Source organism: Accipiter gentilis, chromosome 22, assembly GCF_929443795.1.
Source record: "Accipiter gentilis chromosome 22, bAccGen1.1, whole genome shotgun sequence".
Classification (NCBI taxonomy): Eukaryota; Metazoa; Chordata; class Aves; order Accipitriformes; family Accipitridae; genus Astur; species Astur gentilis.
In genome coordinates, this window is record NC_064901.1 from 12,603,101 (window position 1) to 12,621,120 (window position 18,020).

Genomic DNA, 18,020 nt, shown 5'->3' on the forward strand with positions numbered 1-18,020 from the left:
CTGCAATTAGTTTTCATCAAGCTAGTCCAGGAAGTAGGGGATATAGTTACGCTTAAATGTCGAAGGTATTCAGAGTATCCAGGTTGTTTTGCTTCTGACATAATTCTGAATGGTTGCAAGTAGGGACACCACTGCATGAGACTGATCCCCCACAACACTTTCAGTCCTGGGCAAAATTGTTTACTGAAGACAAGAAAAAGCAGCAGAGGGAGTGGGAGATGGAAAAGGGACATAACTAACATAAATGCAGGCTGAACAGCGCAGAGAGATGACAACTGGCAACTGGAGTAAATAATTCCTCATTAAGAGAGAAAGCCAGGAAGAGACAAGAATGAGTAAGGATGTTCAGAATAAACTGTACTAGTAGTCAGTCAGACTCTGAGGACATCAGTGCATAAATGTCCCTTGTGCAGCTACTTTTCACAGTTTTTCCTGGATGGTACAGTCTGGCTTTCTGCCCTCATGATCTTTCTTTTTCATTATCTGCCTTTATGATCTTTGTGCTCTCAGCTTGTTTGGTTGAAGACGTAAGGCGAAACCAGCCCTTGTATTGCCAGAATGTGGGATACTTATACTCTTTCCCACCAAATTCTGAGTTTGTTCAGGGAGGGGTATTTCAGAGTAAGGTCTGTTTTCCGTACTCCTCATGATGTTACTCTGCTTGTTGAAGTAGCTTGTTTCTGCTTTCTCCGGCTGAGTTTCTGGTTGTTTTGACCACTGAGTGTTGTGAGTCGTTGCTGAAATGAGACAATTAGTAAACATTTGACTTCTTTTTTAAAGCTCTCATTTCTGGAGTAGCTTCCAAAATTCACAGAATGCCACGCTAAACGTAGGTGCTCATGTGGCTTTTTTTTCTCCCAAAATGTAAACATATACATATATATGGATAGTGCAAAAGAGTGTCTGTGTGTGTGTGTGTACAAATACATTTGTGTATTACATGGTGGATGCAAAAAGGAGTGTAAGCCTGGCCCTCCTGATGATAAAAGACAGTTATGCCATTTACTTCATTCAGGACAGTATTTCACCCATAGCCTCTCAAAATTAGAATTATTTAAAATGCCAGAAGCTTGGCATGTCAATTCTTAGACAATTCTGTGGGGGGAAAAAGTAGCCAAATAGCTGATTATTTTTTCTAATTCGATTTTGAAGGAGTGTAATAGATTTGAGTTGGGATGCTACAACTGGTTCCAAAATTAGGTGCCTAGTTCTTATTTGCAAAGTGATTTTTCTGCTCCAGTCTCTACCTGTAAATAAAGCAGAAATATATTAAAATAGTCACCCAAAGGATATTAAAATATTTAACACTGTAGCTTTAAATATCTTCTGCAAAATGTAAAAAGATTACCTCCATCGCTTTTTGGGGAAAAAAACCCAGCACATGCTACCATCGTGATTTTTCTTATGTGAACACTGAATGGAAAATATTGGACATGAAAAGTTTCGATGTATTTATCAGATCATAGCTCCCTCTTGTGTAATTCACCATTACTACAGAAAACTAAGTTGGATAGAGATTGCTTAAACTAAATTCTATGATACCTATTTATTTTATTTCTTTACTTTTACTTTTCTCATCAGTGATATTTTAGGTTTTGGAATTTTGTATTTTTATGTAATTTCAGTGCCAGGACAGATAATAATACCTACAGTAAGGCTGCACTAAAACTACATTTAGAGGAATATTACTTTTGCTCAATTACATGATTTTGATGTCCATAATCAAAATCCTGGGGTTCAACTTAAGAAAATTTATGTCTAATCTGCTATTTGTTATTGCTGCTAGGTCTTTCTTTCACATAACTTTCTAGGATTTTTTTCTGTTTATCTTTTGATGACTTTTAGAAAATCTCTAGCTATTCTCTTTTTGTTTTATTCTCTAGTTTTTGTGTCCATAGGTGTTCAGAGCACCTGATGTGGTTATTATCATTCTGTGTCTAAGCTTTGTGGTATTCTCTTTCTCTCAGTGAAGTAAGACTCACTTTAGAACTAGTACCAGGATATGCATAAAGGAAAAGCTGGGAAGCTTATTTAAGACTGCATTTCATTAATTTGACTGTTATTAACACTTGAAGAGTTACCTTTGGAGTAGAAACAAAAACAAACAAACAAAAAAAACCAACAAAAAAAAAAAAAAAAAGGAAAAAGCAGTTCTTCCTATAACAACATAGTGCAAACCCCCAAATGACCCTCCTGGAAAAGGTATATGAGAAGATAGCATGGAATAGGTGAGCAAACCCAAATTGAAGAAGTACAAACAAACCTGGTGCTAATGGTTTAACTGCCACTTCTGTTGTTTTGTCCACAGAAAATGTTGAATCATCTTAGATGGACCTGCACAGATCAAAGCTAACGCAGGAGAAAGTAACATCACTGACAGAAGCAGATGCAAAGATCCTTAATCTTTCTTCTATCCCAACATACACCACCATTACAATCAAGCAGGGCTGACATTGTGTATTCATTCCTCCTTGAAAAATTCAGTTTATTCACAAAACTGCGGTGGTTTACTACTTCAAATTGGAATTTATTTTCAAAGAAACCAACAAACATTTATTTTCAAGTAACCAACCCAACCAACCCCAAACTTCCTAACATCGGCCTGAAGCTTGCCGGGGGGGGGGGGGGGGGCGGTGAGGGGAAGGGAATGGTGTCGGGTTTCGCGTTTGCGAACGCTCCCGCTTGCTGCGCCCGTTGTTCTACCCCGGCTGCTGGCTCACCCCGTCTCCCACTACGCAGAGACCGGGCAGCCCCCCGCAGCGCTCGGCCTCTCGCCGACGCCGACCGGGCCCAGCAGCTCCCGGCAGCCACTGTCCCCCCCCGCTCCCGCCCTGCCGCGGTCGCCATAGCACCCCAGACTGGCGGCCTAGCGGAGGGCCTTTAGGTAGCCAGGGCGATCGCCTGAAGGCGGCGGGCGAGGCCGCGCCAGCTGCGGCGGGCTGAGAGGCGGCGCGGGAAGCAGGCGCGGCCGGGGCAGCCCCGGCGGGCCGTTGGGCGGCTGGGCCCTGATTTCGAACGGCTAAGCGGCCCAATCAGAGGCGCGGGCGGGGTAGGGCGCTGGGTTTGAGCCAGGCGGTAACCGGCGGCGCAGCGCAGGGCCGGGTCGGGTCGGGCCCGGCGGTTGCGATGGCGCTGAGCGGGGTCTGAGCGGCGGCTGCGGGAGTCGGGGGGCGAGAGGCCGGGGTAGGCGGCGGGCGCTGGGATGGCGGAGCAGAGGCGGCGGCTGGTGCGGCTGGCGGTGCTGGAGGAGCTCCGGGCCTCTTACGGGATTAAAGTGAAGAGCGGGGGCTGCCTGGCGGCGGCCAAGCAGCCGGGAGCGGCGGCGGCCGCGGAGGTAAGGGGGAGGGCGGTAACGCTGCGGCCCTCAGGGAGGGCACCCCCTCTCCTCCCCGGGCCGGGCTGGGCTCCGCCGCGGGGGAGCGCGGCGGCTGCCGCCGCTGCGGGAGCCGGTCCTCTGTCCCCGGCCAGGCCGGGTGGCCACCCAGTCCGGCACGGCTGACGTGGCCGTAGCGCCGTTGTTGCTGCTGCCAGCCCCTGGCAGGGCATCGCCTCCCCTCGTGGGGAAGCGTCGTGGTCCCTGCAGTGGGGGAAGTCGTTGTCGTCGTCCGTCCGTCCGTCCGTCCCCCTTTCCTCAGCGAGGAAGGGCTCCAGACGGTGGTCAGGACAGCCGTGCTGTGGTTCAGTGCGGTGACGGTTTGGCGACGCTGAGTTCCTCCCGCCCGTTTGGGACCCGAGCGTTGCAAGGCAGAGCAGGTGGCGGGTGGGCCGCGGTCCCCTTTTTGTTAACGCGGCGGGTACGCCCTCTGACGCGCGTGCCTGCCGCTGGTCCCTGCAAGAGCGTTTTACGCTTTGCTCTGCTTAATGTCACTCGCTACGGAATTTAAAGCTTAGTCGTTGTGTTACTTCTTGGAATACGTAGCTACTGTGTAGTTTCTGAAGGCGTTGTGTCTTTTATTTTACTTGATTCCTTGGGTTTTTGGTTTGAAGGGCTCTGTTTGTGTGGTTTCTTAGGAAAAAACGTGGCGAAGGGTGTTTTGGTACAGACAGATCTGGTCCTGATTTGCCTGTGCTCTGAGGAATGAGATCTGTCCTGTTACCCTAAATAACCTACTTTGAATTTGTTGAAGGAAAGAAGTGTGGTTTCTGTCTCATGACTCTTCTTAACTAAAGTATCCTAATGAATGCCAGTTTATACAGCATTGAAGTCCACTTCAGAACGCTGTTCTTCTAGTAGACTCTAGTTTAGAAAGCATGGGCCACTATCAAGTCCTAAACAAGATCCCGCTGCAACTGATATGGCACAGAACTCGGCACTCTCAGAATGAGCTTTCTGTAAGGCTGAGAAGGTATTGCAAAATGCTGCAGTAACCTTTGGTCAATATAAACCAAAGAAGTTGCAAAAACACGTGCTTGAGTTGGGTTGTTTGGAGGGGGAGAGCGCAAAAGTAAAGTTAGAATTCGTTTCTTCTCCCTTGCCAATATCAAGCATATGGTTCTAGACTTTTTTTTTCCCCCATTTGAAGGGAGGGTAATAAGAACTGTGAATAATATATGTATGTCATAATAAAAGATGCCTATATAGCTGTCTGTAGTGCTTAAATTTTATACAAGGAAGAAAACATATTTAAATAACAACTCGGCAAGGTAGGAAAAAGTATAGAATAACATTTGCTAGGGGGGATTCTATTTCTATTGTAAGGCAACAAACGTAACTATTTTAAGAACTTAAGCTACAACTTCTGGTATTTCGAACAAAACCCATTAAAGTGAGGATATCGGTTATGAATTTTAAATGTTGAATTACAAGCCACTGGAATTTTCTATTACATAATCTTGTAAATACAGAAAAACATTGTATCTTGGAGTTAATTTTTTGTGTGTGTGCTTTTAGTTGCAACCTGGAATACAATGACAAATGTGTTGCTTCTCTTTCCTTAGCATGTTATGTTTGTTTTCTGTAGGACAGATAGGCCCAAGGTGGCCTAATGGGTTAGTTATTGATTAACTATTTTCCCAACGTGCTCAGCACTTTGAATTTCAGGTATACGTGACCAAGAGTTTGCATTCATCTCTAAGTTGAGCATGATCCCAATCCTCTTCTGGTTGGGGAGGGGATAGCTTGAATCTTCTGTAAATATAAATAGAAAAGAGGTGAGGCGAAGAGATAAAAGTACCAGTTGTTACATTGCAATGTGGGCTTTTATAACTGAAACAACTGTGCAGTAACATCGGATTTTAAAATGCTGTAGGTGACCATCAGTAGTAATGACTGAAGAAATTGCTTGTTTTTCTAATATGTAACAGATACTCTGATTTCTTGCTATAAGGCAATAGAGTTATAACAGGTTTTTAAATACAAATGCTAAATATGAGAGTTCAAAACAGTTTTCTAGACTGTCCTGTTGAGTTTAATCCTCCCTGAAACAGTAATCTTGTGTGCCTCAGGTGAAGAAAAAATTACTTTAAAATGTGTTGTGTTGATTTTTAAGAAAAATAGCATTTAGTCAATTTGAAAAGGTAAGGTGAGATTCCAGAACAGTCTGTTTAATATCCTTGCTGATTTGGGCGCCTTATAGGAAAACTGACTCCTTGTAAAATAAAAAGTGCAAAACATACTGCAGAAAAACTTTCTATTATTTCACAGTAATCTAGGGTGTTACCTGAAACTACAATCAGCATAGGCTCGGATATCTAGAGATGATAGTGCTTTTCCTGACAATACCTCTTATCTCTTTTGCCTGAAAGACTTTGGTTTTTGTCTTAACTACCCTTCTGTTTGTACTTTGTGGAATATGTGCTTTTCTGTGATATTTTGTTGGTAATCCTATCAACTTTTGAATAACACTAACTGAATTTTGTATTCTAGGGTAAAATCTTTGGAGTACCTTTTCATGCATTACCGCAATTGCTTGTGCCAGAATATGGTTATATTCCGAGGTAAGTTAACACTGTATATTTAGATATATGCTTACTTTGCTCTCTTTATAGTATTGAACTCTTGACAGAAGAGGGAACATAATATTTATTCCAGGCCTGCTAAAGCTTATGGGCAATACAAGAATAGCTTCATTTGGGGAAGGAGGGATGCAGAAGTTAGATGGGGAATTCAGCGCCACAGCTATCATTCAGTTGTATTTCTTTATACTTCTTGTCGTTGGGGAAAACTATCCTATATATTAAGTTTTATCTATTTATCATGAAATAGTTTTTCTGGAAAAAACAAGCTTTATTCTGAGTGTCAGAAGTATGTTACTGTTCTTTCCTCAGCTTTCTTGTTGATACTTGTGAATATCTGGAAGAACATGTTCATACCGAGGGACTCTTCAGAAAGTCTGGATCTCTTGTTCGTTTAAAAGCTTTGAAGGTATTCTCTAAAGCCTCTCTATTTATTTTTTTTAATAAGCTGCATTTCACTTTATCATCTGCATGTTTCAGTTTTTGGACTTTTCCAGTAATGTTTACATTTTAATATTAGAAGTAGACTGGTAACATTACCTGCTTTAGAAATGAGAGGCAATCTACTCCAGAAACGGGCATACTTCACTTCCCCCGCCCCCTTTCTGGGAAAACTTTCAGCTTTTCAGATGGTGGAGAATACACTTGTGACTGAACAAACCTGTTAGCAGTTATGCACCCTGGATACTGTGAGGGTATTTGTTTAGCAATGTTCTTCCAGAAGGATGCGTACATGGGAAACATGTATATTAACACATGTGGTCTGACAACATCATTTGTGTCTCTTTGTAGGTACTGTAGCTAAGTAAAACATTACAAGGTTGAAACTAAAAATGGGGAAGATGTGACAGTCTTTTCTGATACAGGCTAGAGGATTAATGCCTAAACTTAAAAATCTGACGGTATGTTGAAAACTTCAAATCGTGTTTCTTGTGAACAATTTCAGAGTAAATTGGATCAAGGTGAAAACTGCCTCTCAGCTGCACTGCCATGTGATGTTGCAGGGCTTCTTAAACAGTTCTTTAGAGAGCTGCCAGAACCCATCCTTCCACCTCACCTGCAGGAAGGCCTTTTCAAAGCTCAGCAGCTAGGAAATGAGAAGAAAACTGCTACCATGTTGCTGTCATGTTTGATGGCGGACAGAACAATTGAAGCTTTGAGATACTTCTTCAGCTTTCTGAGAACTGTGTCCCTAAGGTCAGTGTGAAGAGAGTACTTGTAAACAGCTCCCAATTACTTCAATGACTTCTCTTTCCAGGCAACTGCTGTAACTGAGTGGTTTGTGACTTTAAACTTTATCTGCAGTCATTCACTAGAATTCAGTCATGGTCTTTTCTTTCATAAATTCAAAGTGTTTTCTTTATGAAACCTTATTTTGCTGGAGACTTGACTTTGTTCCATTCTTTCATAGCTGTATTCCTCATTCTTCTTTGGAAAGTAAAAGGAGTGATTGATAAAATTAACATAATCTGATACCTTGCATTCCCCAAAACTGTCAGGGGTCTATGACCTCTTGATTTCAATAACATAGTCATGCTGTTACCTAGCCTGGGGTGCATAAGTCTACACATTAATCTCACCATGTGAGCACTCAAGTGAATGACTCTAATTTTTGGTGGGTTTTGGTTTGTTTTTGTTTTTTTTTCCCCAACTGCATTTGTCTTATTTGGTCTTTTCTCTCTCCACTGCTTATGTCCTGATAATTTGTGTAATAAAACCTTTTCTTCTTAAGATCCAATGAAAACAGAATGGATAGCAGTAATCTGGCAGTGATTTTTGCTCCCAACCTCTTGCACTCGAATGAAAATGAAAAGATGTCAGCCAGTACAGAAAAAAAAATTCGTTTGCAAGCCGCTGTTGTGCAAACACTTATTGACCATGCAGCAGAAATCGGTAAGATGATAAATGTTTATCAAAATGTCTTGTTGCACATACTTGTATACAGCTTTTCTTTTCAACTTATTTAAATAACTTTTTTAAAAATACATATATTTGTCAACTAATTCAGGACAAGTACCAGAATTTATCTTGGAAAAGATTCCTGCAATGTTAGGTGTTGATGCCTTTCAATCTACTCCCTCACTGTGGGGCCATGAAGACAGTGAAAATGAATCTCCCAGTGAATGTAAGAAGAGGAGGCACCGAAGTGTTGGGGGTAGGTATGTTGTGTGAAAGTTTGGGCAACTAAAAGAGAATTATTTTGAGACTTCAGGTATGCTGACCCTAAGCACTTGCCTCTTCCCCAAGCATAACAGATGCCTGTGGAATTTGTTGGGTTTGATTTGTGAAATCTACGTAAGACTTCAGTAATCACATCACTTTATTGTATGTTTACTCTGAGTTTGTTCTAGTGTATCTGTTGCCTACCAAAGAAGCTATTTTGCTTGTGTTCGGATTTGTGAAGCCAGATTAATGTTCCATCTTTTTGTTGAGTCAACTTCAGATCCTGTTGCAGAACACTGATAAAGATATTATTTTTTTTTTGCTAGTTTTGAAATTATACTTGGTCAAAGATATTGCATACTTTAAGTCAGGTCATGAGAAGGCAAGGATATAAAAGGCATGTGTGGTTTGAAGTGTAACTCTGAATTGGATATTATGGGATACTCTGTGCTCTGATATCATGGATCTGGTTTGGTTTTTTCCAGTTCAGCTATTCAATAATTTGTTTTGCCAAATATGGAAAATCAAATGGTATATTCCCTGTTCTTCTGCACTCTCTTTGAGGAAATACTATGGAATATGTATGCTTGACTTGATTCAAATCCACTGTAACACTGATCTTGTATGTATTGCTATAAAAATATGAGTATTTATTTAGCTCATGTACCTGGAATATTAAACCTGACAGCAATTGAAATTAAGGCTTTATTATTGTATATGTTTAGCTAAGGCATGGGGTTTTTTTTGAGGAATATACTTTTTCCACTCTGAAGAAGGGAGATCATCCTGGGGTTGCAAAGTGATAAATGTTTGAATATTAAAATTATGAGGCGAAGCAGTTAGAATTTGTTAATGCTGTGGAAAAGGTTCTGGAGGTAGGCAGCTTCTACTCTTTCTCCAGATGTAGTAAAATATAGTATTACTACACTTCATCTGTTTTCAAAGTTGAGTGTTTAAAAACTACCTGATATCTACCACACACCATAAAAGAAGTACTGCAAGCTTGTAGTTTGCTAAGCTTTGCTATGAATGCATGGAAATACAACTGTAGGTAGCAATAGCACTTAATAAAAATACTTCCATTTTACATGTTTTTAAAGCAGGAAAACCAGTAAAAGTTGATGTATATACTCTGCTGGGTTTAATTGTTGCCTTTTAAAAAAACTAAAAAACAAACGACAACACCCCAACCCAAACCACATAGTTCACAGAAAGGTTGTACATTATTTCTTTGCAAGAGTGAAATTTCATACTTCTATTTGGAGCCTAACTTCAAAGCTCTAACTAATTTTTAACTTCAAGATGACTGTCCAGTGAAGTGAGAAAGTCTGTGAGAAAGACTTCATGGACACCTTCTAGATTTGCCTACAAGAAATCAGAAGGCATATAATTTTATCATGACCAGTAGAATTTTCTACAAGAAACTTCTGTTGTCTGTGCATGAATCCTTTTTTTTCTTAAAGGAAAATAGAATTTTTCAGCTATTGTGAAAGCAACAAAAACTATGATGGTGAGAAGATCTGGGCTACAGTTTTCTTTACATAAAACAACCTTTTAAACTGATTTGCTTTATTTCTCTCTGAAAGAATAAAAGTTAAACTTGAGTTGAAAATAGAGCAAGACAAACTTCCTATTTAAATTTGATTGCTTGGTGTCTTGCATTTCAGATATTGTTAGTGGAGCATTGAATAAAGTTAAATCTAACAGAACACCCTCCACTACACCACAACAAGACAGAAGCGGTAGGTATTTGGTGTATTTGTACTAAATAAAGCCCACGCAGTATCTTCTCGATTTGTCAACTATATTCCACAAATTTTTTTAACTGAAGAACTAGAACTTAGTTGAAGATAAGTGATTACATTTAAATTGTTTAAAACTTTGAATATAGCTACATATTATTGAGGATACTGCATTTACTGTAGTTTTTGGAGCAGCTACAATCACTGCAGCAGCGGGCTGTGCGGTTCTAGGATTACACAACTGAACTTGTGCTTTTCATCTAATGCATGCTAAGGCTTCAGTGCAGTAATGCAGCATTTGATCTTGGGAATAAATTCGCCAGGACTGAAATTCTCTCACTCATACTCTGTCTCTTAAACTTACAGAAAATGACTATACTTTTTTTTTTCCTCCTAATACCTATATTGTTCTATTAATGTATGGGTTTGGATTTTCCTTTCTGGTACTCTAACTTGCAAAAAAAACACCCCACCCCCCCCCAAAAAAAAAACCCAAACCCTGAGCTATACTGATTGTGTTGCCTGCCTGTTCAAAACGCATGCACTTTGGCTAAGCTTTTACAACTTTCTTTCAGAGTTCAAGAAAAAACAAAACAACTGTTTATATTTTAGTAAACCCAACCTTTTAAGCTGTTATTGCAAATTTGGTTTTCTGAATTTCAGTCCTTCCACCGGTGACTCCAGTGATTCTTACTCCAAGTACCAAGCGTAAACTTCCAACTGATTGCTCTCAGGGCTTGTCCAGCAAGAAGAGACGATCTTTTAAGCATAGTTTTGCTTTTGAGTTGTTACCAAGTAGCATTTTTAACAGCAGCTCAACACCAGCATCAGGTACAGTGCCTTCATTTTTAATTTGCTGGTTGAAGTGGTTGTTTGTGGCTTTTAATTTAAATGTACAATCTTCTGTTTTTGTCAGGCAGTCATGGATAATCTTCACTTAACAGTGTTCCTTGCACTACTTTCCTGTCTTAGCAAGTAGTCTGTTTATGTTCTTCAGTGACTGTCATGTTATATGGATTGAGCAAAAGCAAAATTCTGTTTCTTGTTTTCTGTTTCATTAATCTCTCAAATCTGCAATCCTGATGCCCTTTTATCTTTTTTCAGTTCCTCTGTATCACCTAGGTTATACTCACATTTCTCTTAGCACACAAATCCATGAAGACTGCCTATGCTTCCAACCTTTTGAAAGTTGTAGCCTTCTTCTGTCTCCTAAATACTTAAATAGCTGGTCTTAGCTCTATGTGAAATGTAATTGTTGCTATTATAAAGGTTCTTTCTTGAATCCAATCACCTCTTGTTTTCTCTAGATGCTAAATAATCTCAAAATCTTACAGAAAAAGTTTTACTTTTGTTTAACAGTGCTTTAATATCACTTCATTCTACTAGAGTGCTTCCAAATGTCAGGCTCTTCTGCAAATCCTATTTTATTTCTGTTTGGTTCTTTAATGTGCTGCCAGCTGAAGTTAGAGTAAAAACAAATTTCTAGATTGGCTATGTTTGTTTTCCCTGAAGATCAATGTTTTTTTACCTCAACTGATTTTTTTCCTTCTTGATTTTGTTTATTAAATCATTTCATGCTCACCATGAAATTCTTGTTTCTATGGATAAGCAAACAAAAGCAATGATGTTTTCTAAAGATAGTAGTACTGCATCTGTTTTATGAAAAAGTTTAGTAGTAGAGTAGCATCTCTTTTATTGTTGCTTTACCTGATCTGGCTAGGTGTGTTTAAAAAAAAAAAACAAAACACACACTGCAAATAATATTAAGACTGAATCTAATTTTTCTTAAGCTCTTAAATTTGAGGAACTGATCTGATGATAGCAGTGTGGAAACTTAATTGAGGTATTGATATCAGTAGCATGCAATTAATTGTAGCATCCATAGAAGCGGCTGGCTTGCAAGCAACAGCCTCATTTAATATTAAATAAAAATGGCAGTCAAAGTAATTTCAAGCCAGCACTCCACAAAATAAGGGAACAAATCTGTGCTGTTTAAAAACCGATCCTTTATTGTATTAACTGTTAAATCTTTATCTGAAAAAGTCACTATTTTAAGATCATGTAACTATGATTTTGTTCCTGTAGTTCAGTTTGACGCAAGCCCTTGTGTGTCTCTTGAGTCATCACAAACCTCGCTGTCTCCTTCAGCTGGTGGTGAAAATCATCTGTTTAGTACGGGGAACAGAAGAAGTAAAAGACATGCAAGCAAAAAATTATACAGGTAATTCGCCTTAACTCTCAGAAACTAAAGATAAATGGGAAAGGTAGGTCTAGACCCCTTGACTAATGATGTGTAAAATCTCAGTCTGTCTTTAAAATCATCTTTTTTTGGTGTTCAAAACATACCAAATTTTTATAGTAATCTTAAAATCACCAGATCTTCCAATGTGGCAAAATGGAGCCAATAGAAGAAGTAAAACTAATGGAAATAACCATAAATAAGCATCAGGATGTTTTCATTGCCCTCCTAAAGAGTTTTTTATGTGTCACTTCTTCCCCTCTGTCCTCCCAGGGCTGAATCAGGAAAGACAGGTTGTTTTTCACCAAAGATTAGCCGAAAAGAAATGGTTCGTAGGTCGTTACGCTTGAAGTTTGGTTTGGGGAAAAGCAACAGAGAAATAGTAAGTATTCTGCTTATAACCCAGTCTTCTTGTTACTCTGCAAATTTGAATCCTAAGATTTGGGCATTGCTTTTCAGTAGCAGGAAGGACTTACTTGGTAATGGAGGGATCACGGCATGGCTGGACCTGCTATCAAGTACAAGAAACCCTAGGTTTATTTTCATAGCAGTAACTGATCAGCTTGTACTGGGTTCAGCTGGGGTGGCACAAGAGGCTGGGGGAGGGGACAGCTGGGACAGTTGACCTGAATTGACCAAGGAGCTATTCCATCCCATATAATGTCATGGTCACCAGTAAAACTGGGATGGGGGAGTTTTTGCAAAGTAGCCACTACTCAGGGGCTGGCTGGGCATTGGTCTACTTGTTGTGAGTGATGGCTTTTGCATCACTTGTGGGTTTGGGTTTTTTTGTTGTTCCCCAGCCCCCTCCTCTTTTGCCTTTCCAATTCTCTCCCTCATCCAAGCAGGTGGATGGGAGCTTACTTGCCAGCAGGGGTCAACCCACCACACTCATGATCAGCAGGTCTCACAGTTCCTGAATTTCTGATATTACAGAGCCTATGCACAGAATCGCTATGTTCAGAGAGTGGTTAAGCCTACCTTACTGCAGGTGGGTTGTTCCCTACCGACAAAGAATCAAGGCACGGTGAAGTATGGCCAAGAAAAGCCCGCCATGGCTGATTTGCATAGCCTTTTCCTGGAGGTTCCTCTGTAAATCAGTTTCTGAATTACAAGTTTATATGAAAGTAATTATCACCTTTTGTTTGTTCAAGAATATTGTATCAGGATGTGCGGTTGGTAATAGATCTGAAAATATTGGAAGGCGTCTTGCAAGTCAGCAAGGTTTGGAAGGCAGAACTGAATGTGCAAAACAAGATGCGTTCTTCAGCCCGTGTGTCAATGAAAAATTCCCTAAGAAAGGTAAGTATCTAACAGAATATATTGGATGGGGAAAACTTTTCCTTTATCTATAAAGATATAAAAGCGATTGGATTAGAAGTGCTTCTAGCCAGGAGGACAAAAGTTACTTACTTGAATGTTAGTGGCTCCTGGGGAAAAAGGATTTGTTTAGGACAGGGTCGTGTTTCTAGTGTATTTTAGTAGCTCTCTTTTGTTAGTTAAACAAGATGAGATACAGGATTTCAGTTCTTAATATTGCAACGTTTTTTTACATTTCTGAGATTTGAGAGAGTCATCTTTAAATTCAGTGCTGCTTTGATAATTCGGCTTTTTTAGAAGTTATTTTGCCTGTAATGATCATTAAAACTGCAAGATTTTATTCTTAAACACTGTGATATTTATTTTAAGGTTCGAAGAATGTGAGCAAGTCAGAAGAAAACTTGCTAACTCCAAAATGTCACGATAAAGTAGTTCACCGAATGTCATGGAGTAGTCCTACTGTTAGAGACTCTCAGGTGATCAGCAGGAATGAGGGAGTTCCACCGGGACACCCTGAAACAGGAATCAGTTCTTCTTCTTTAATATTTGGAAAGCCACCAGTTGTTCCAGATGAGTTCAAATCCACAACTGTAAGCAAACAAGACAACAGCTTAGAACTTTTGCTTTGTGAAGAGGAAAGTAATTCAACTGCAGAAACATTACTGAAAGTTAAGCAAGCCTTCTCTGCATCTGGAAGTAATCTTCACAGTTTGATAGGTGATACAAACCCTCCTTTCTCAGATGGAGCAGGTGAAACATTAAATGAAACTCTGTGTCTCACAGGTCTCAGTCCAAAGAAAGAATTGTTAGCTGAAGAAGTTTCTGAAAACCTAGCAAATACAAAATCCAGGGAGCTGTTGCACCAAGTTAATCAATCTTATGCTATGGATAAACAGCAATCAAAAAAAGATGAAATTAAAGTTTTGGAGAAAAGAAACTTCAAAACTTCTATTGAGATTGAACTTCATGTCCCAAAACCAGGTATAAAAAAAGTAACAGAACTTCCTGTGCCTCAAGTACTAGCCAGGGAAGACAAGCTGACAGTTCAGAACAGTTCATCAAAAGATGACATAAACAAATTAGATTCCTTCGGAAGAAAAGAGGAAATAAAATTAACACACTCACAAACAGCTGAAAACTGTGTGGTAAAATGCTGTAATTTGGAAGAAGATGCCGCTAAACTTTCTGTGGCAGGACAGCTTCCTACTTTGCAGTTGCCTAAATCACAAAAAGAGGTAGGCAACCTATCCTTGCAAGCTGAGAATTCTGATAAAACTTTAACTAAAACATCAACTGTTTCTGACCATGGAAAGGTTTCTGACCACATACAGTGGTTTAACAAGCTTTCATTAAATGATCCAAGTTCTGCAAGCAGAACTAAACCACCTCTTAAGTTTCAACGTACTCCTGTTAGACAGTCTGTAAGAAGAATGAATTCCTTATTAGAGGCTAACAGACAATCTGTAAGTTCTCAACTGCTTAAAGCAAGTGATGTTGGTTCACCACTTGTTAAATCTTTGAGCTATGATTCTGCACTATTCTCCTGCACAGAAAAGCCCTCAAAGAATTCCGTGGCTTTGCCACTCAGAAGTGAAAGTACATACAACCAAGTTTCTGTATCTTGTAAGCAGCTAGACTTAACATCTAAATCATGTTGCAGGCCATTAAATCCATCAGACAAGCCTGATGTTTCTGTCAGAACTGCTGGAATCCACGAACAGAAAGCGACTCTTCATCCATCAAAGTCTGTTCTAGAAGATCTAACCAATCATGAAACAGTAAAATCCAGTTTAAAAGTTAATGCAAATATAAATATTCCGGGTGCTGCCCCAGAAAAATCTACAATCACAAGAAGTGCTCCAGGAAAAGAAAGAATTCGTTATAGAGGCTCTCCAAAGAATCCAATATCTAAAGTGAAACTGCTACCAACTGCAAAACCAGTAGACTTATAAGATCAAATATGACGGCTAAATGGGCTTATTGTAACCTGGTTAACCTTTGGAAAATTGAAATTTGTATGATTTTTTTTTTAGCTCTAATTATTTGTGGGGTTTGATTTATTTTTTTTAACTGTATGAGTCATGGACTTGTACAAATAATAGTTTGTTTTATGTCAAGGTTTTCTTCATTTACTGAAACTCTTGTAAATGCTAGTCAGTTCATCCAAGTGAATTTGAATTCTAAAACAAAAATAACCAGTTTTTACAAACGTTTGTGTTATGTCCCATATTTGATTATCTCAGCTTCTAAAAGCATGCTGCATCTCCCAAAACAATTTTTGCAGTATTTAGGCTAAGTACCAAGTTGGTGGTCCATTGTTGTTTTGTTGGGTTTTTTTAAGAAAAAAATCAATTCTCAGACATTTTAAACAAAACTAACAGACATGTGAACGAAAATGTCTTCATGCTGAGTATTGGTAGTTAAATTTATTTACTTCTTAGTTTTAAGTGTATTGTAGTGTTACTTTGATATTTAAGTTGGACCTCTACACCAGCTCTACTTCTTTTGAGACAATGGTTTTGATTTATGTTGGAGTAAATTTGGAGCATATGTTCCTTGTTGAGTAGGTAAATGAATTCTATTTTGACATGTGTACACACATACTGGAGAATTATTAGAACACATAGAAAATAAATGTGCAGTTTATTCAAGAAGTGAAAAGTCTTAAAACTTCATGCAGCAATGTCTTCTGCAGTAGGTACCAAGTATTTTCAGTTGTGAGCAGTTAAATGTTTTATCTTAATATGAAAGCAGGGGTTTAACTTATTTTTAGAGCAACAGAATAGTGTTAATTACATGTGCAGAAGCAGGTTTTAGATGCTGATAATGTTGCAAGAGATGAATGTAAGAAGCCATAGTGTGTTAAAAGTTGACTTGCACAAGCAAATGTTTACATCTTTTGGAATCAAAACTGTTTATGTCTGTCATCATTTGTAGCGTTATTTAAGAGTAAACTCTTAAAACTGTTCCTTAGCTTTCTGTATGTGCGAATTGCTTATTGGCAAAATGTAAGAGCTGAAAGCACTGGATACTTTTGGTTTTAATAAAACCATTGGTTTTGTCCCTTTTCGGAGCCTGTTCTTCTATAATGACTTAGAAATTTCGATTATGTTGTCATATGCAGACTGTGGACATCAGAAATGAGTAAGTCTGAAAATACAGGTGTCAGAATGATTCTGTTCTGGCTCTCCTTTTTGTTCATCTTTGATACATGTTGGTGATTCTCACAACTAGCAAAAGGCGTGGTGCAACGTAATTTAGCAGGAGTAGGCTTCTAAACTTGAGTGATATGTTAATGAAAGGAATAGTTCCGCTTGCTTTCTGTTCCCTGCCTCCTTCCTCATAACCCACCAACTCACTAGCTGAACTGGTTCAGCTCAGTGGTCTGGTGGAAACCTCCTGCCACATCAGCCCAGCTGAGCTGCCTCACTCTGTTGCTACACTATTGTTAAGGTCTAACACTAGGGAAAGAGCTGTTAGCGGATCTTAACAGGATTGCTCGGTGATAGCACCAAGCAATCCTGTTAAGTAGCAGAAGCTTCAGTTTCATGAAATAAGGGAGCCAATGTTAACAGGTCACCACCACCCAAAGAGGAAGCTGCTTCTCCCTACTCTGGGCGATGTGCTCCTACCCTCTGCCTTCAGCTGGTGCTGGCACATCCCTCAGTAGGCTGAATGTAGGCATGAGAACGCCGTGTTTTGTACCATTTCACTGAGGGAAATAAGGCTTGGCAAAGGAACCGCCAGCAGTCGTAGGTCGATGCAAGGATGTAGGAGATGGAAATAGGACAGAAGGAGATACAGGCAATGTCATGAGGAAGAAAATGAGAGCTGACTCCTTCTGTAACAGTCACATCAATTTGTGTTTGAAAGAGCAAGACTTCAGATTTCTTTTTCCTGTTCATATGTACAAAATATTTTGAATGCTAAGGTAGCTTTGACAATGTGTCGTGAGTGGAGCAGTAAACTATTTTTGATCGTCGATGCAAGGCAGTCTTGAAGCGGTAGCCTTAAATGTCAGACGGATTTTGGCAGGGGCATGACAAACAAACCCTTAAACACCTGGAAAGATTGTCAAAGAAAGTTCTAGGCTCTGTTTTTAGGGGTTCTACAGAACAGTCTAGGCCCACATCCATTTACATGAAGTTGAACGTGTTGTGGAGAAAGTTTAGAAACACTAGATGCCCAATCCTGCACGTTAAACGTGTATAATGTACTAGACTAGCGAAAAGAGAGAGTAGTCTACATTTGAAAGTGCAGTTCCTGGATCTGTTGTGGTTTATGGGGTATAATTTCAGAGCTTTTCTGTAGATATCCTAAAATGGAATAGGTCACGTTCGTGTCGATAGCAGTTAAGACGAATTACATAAAACAGCCTTTAGAAATTACCGTTTTGCCGAGTGCTATTAAATGATAGACTTAATTTAGCAGGATCCTTTTATAGTTGTCTTTTTGTTAACCTCAGCTATGGAGGAGGTACGCAAATTTGTTTAATGGGGAGACCTTTACCCGCAAGCTCTTAGAGGCGGTTGCCATGTTGTTACCTTGTAAACCTGCAGTTAGGTAATACCATCGTTCCGTAAGTAAACCTTTGATGGTAT

General features: G+C 39.6%; 1 protein-coding gene across 2 annotated transcripts; it reads left to right on the forward strand.

Annotated features, from left to right (window-relative positions):
* The first annotated feature begins 3,182 nt into the window (after positions 1-3,182).
* On the forward strand, positions 3,183-16,487 carry ARHGAP11A (Rho GTPase activating protein 11A). Of its 2 annotated transcripts, XM_049825928.1 has the most exons (12): positions 3,183-3,334; positions 5,867-5,937; positions 6,268-6,364; positions 6,902-7,152; positions 7,688-7,848; positions 7,964-8,110; positions 9,786-9,860; positions 10,524-10,691; positions 11,946-12,081; positions 12,373-12,481; positions 13,254-13,401; positions 13,789-16,487. In XM_049825928.1, exons 1-12 carry the CDS (start codon positions 3,203-3,205, stop codon positions 15,369-15,371), a joined length of 3,078 nt encoding a protein of 1,025 aa, XP_049681885.1. In that variant the 5' UTR covers positions 3,183-3,202; the 3' UTR covers positions 15,372-16,487. The 2 variants fall into 2 exon arrangements, with proteins under 2 accessions (XP_049681885.1, XP_049681887.1); XM_049825930.1 differs by lacking the exon at positions 9,786-9,860.
* The last annotated feature ends 1,533 nt before the right edge of the window (positions 16,488-18,020 follow it).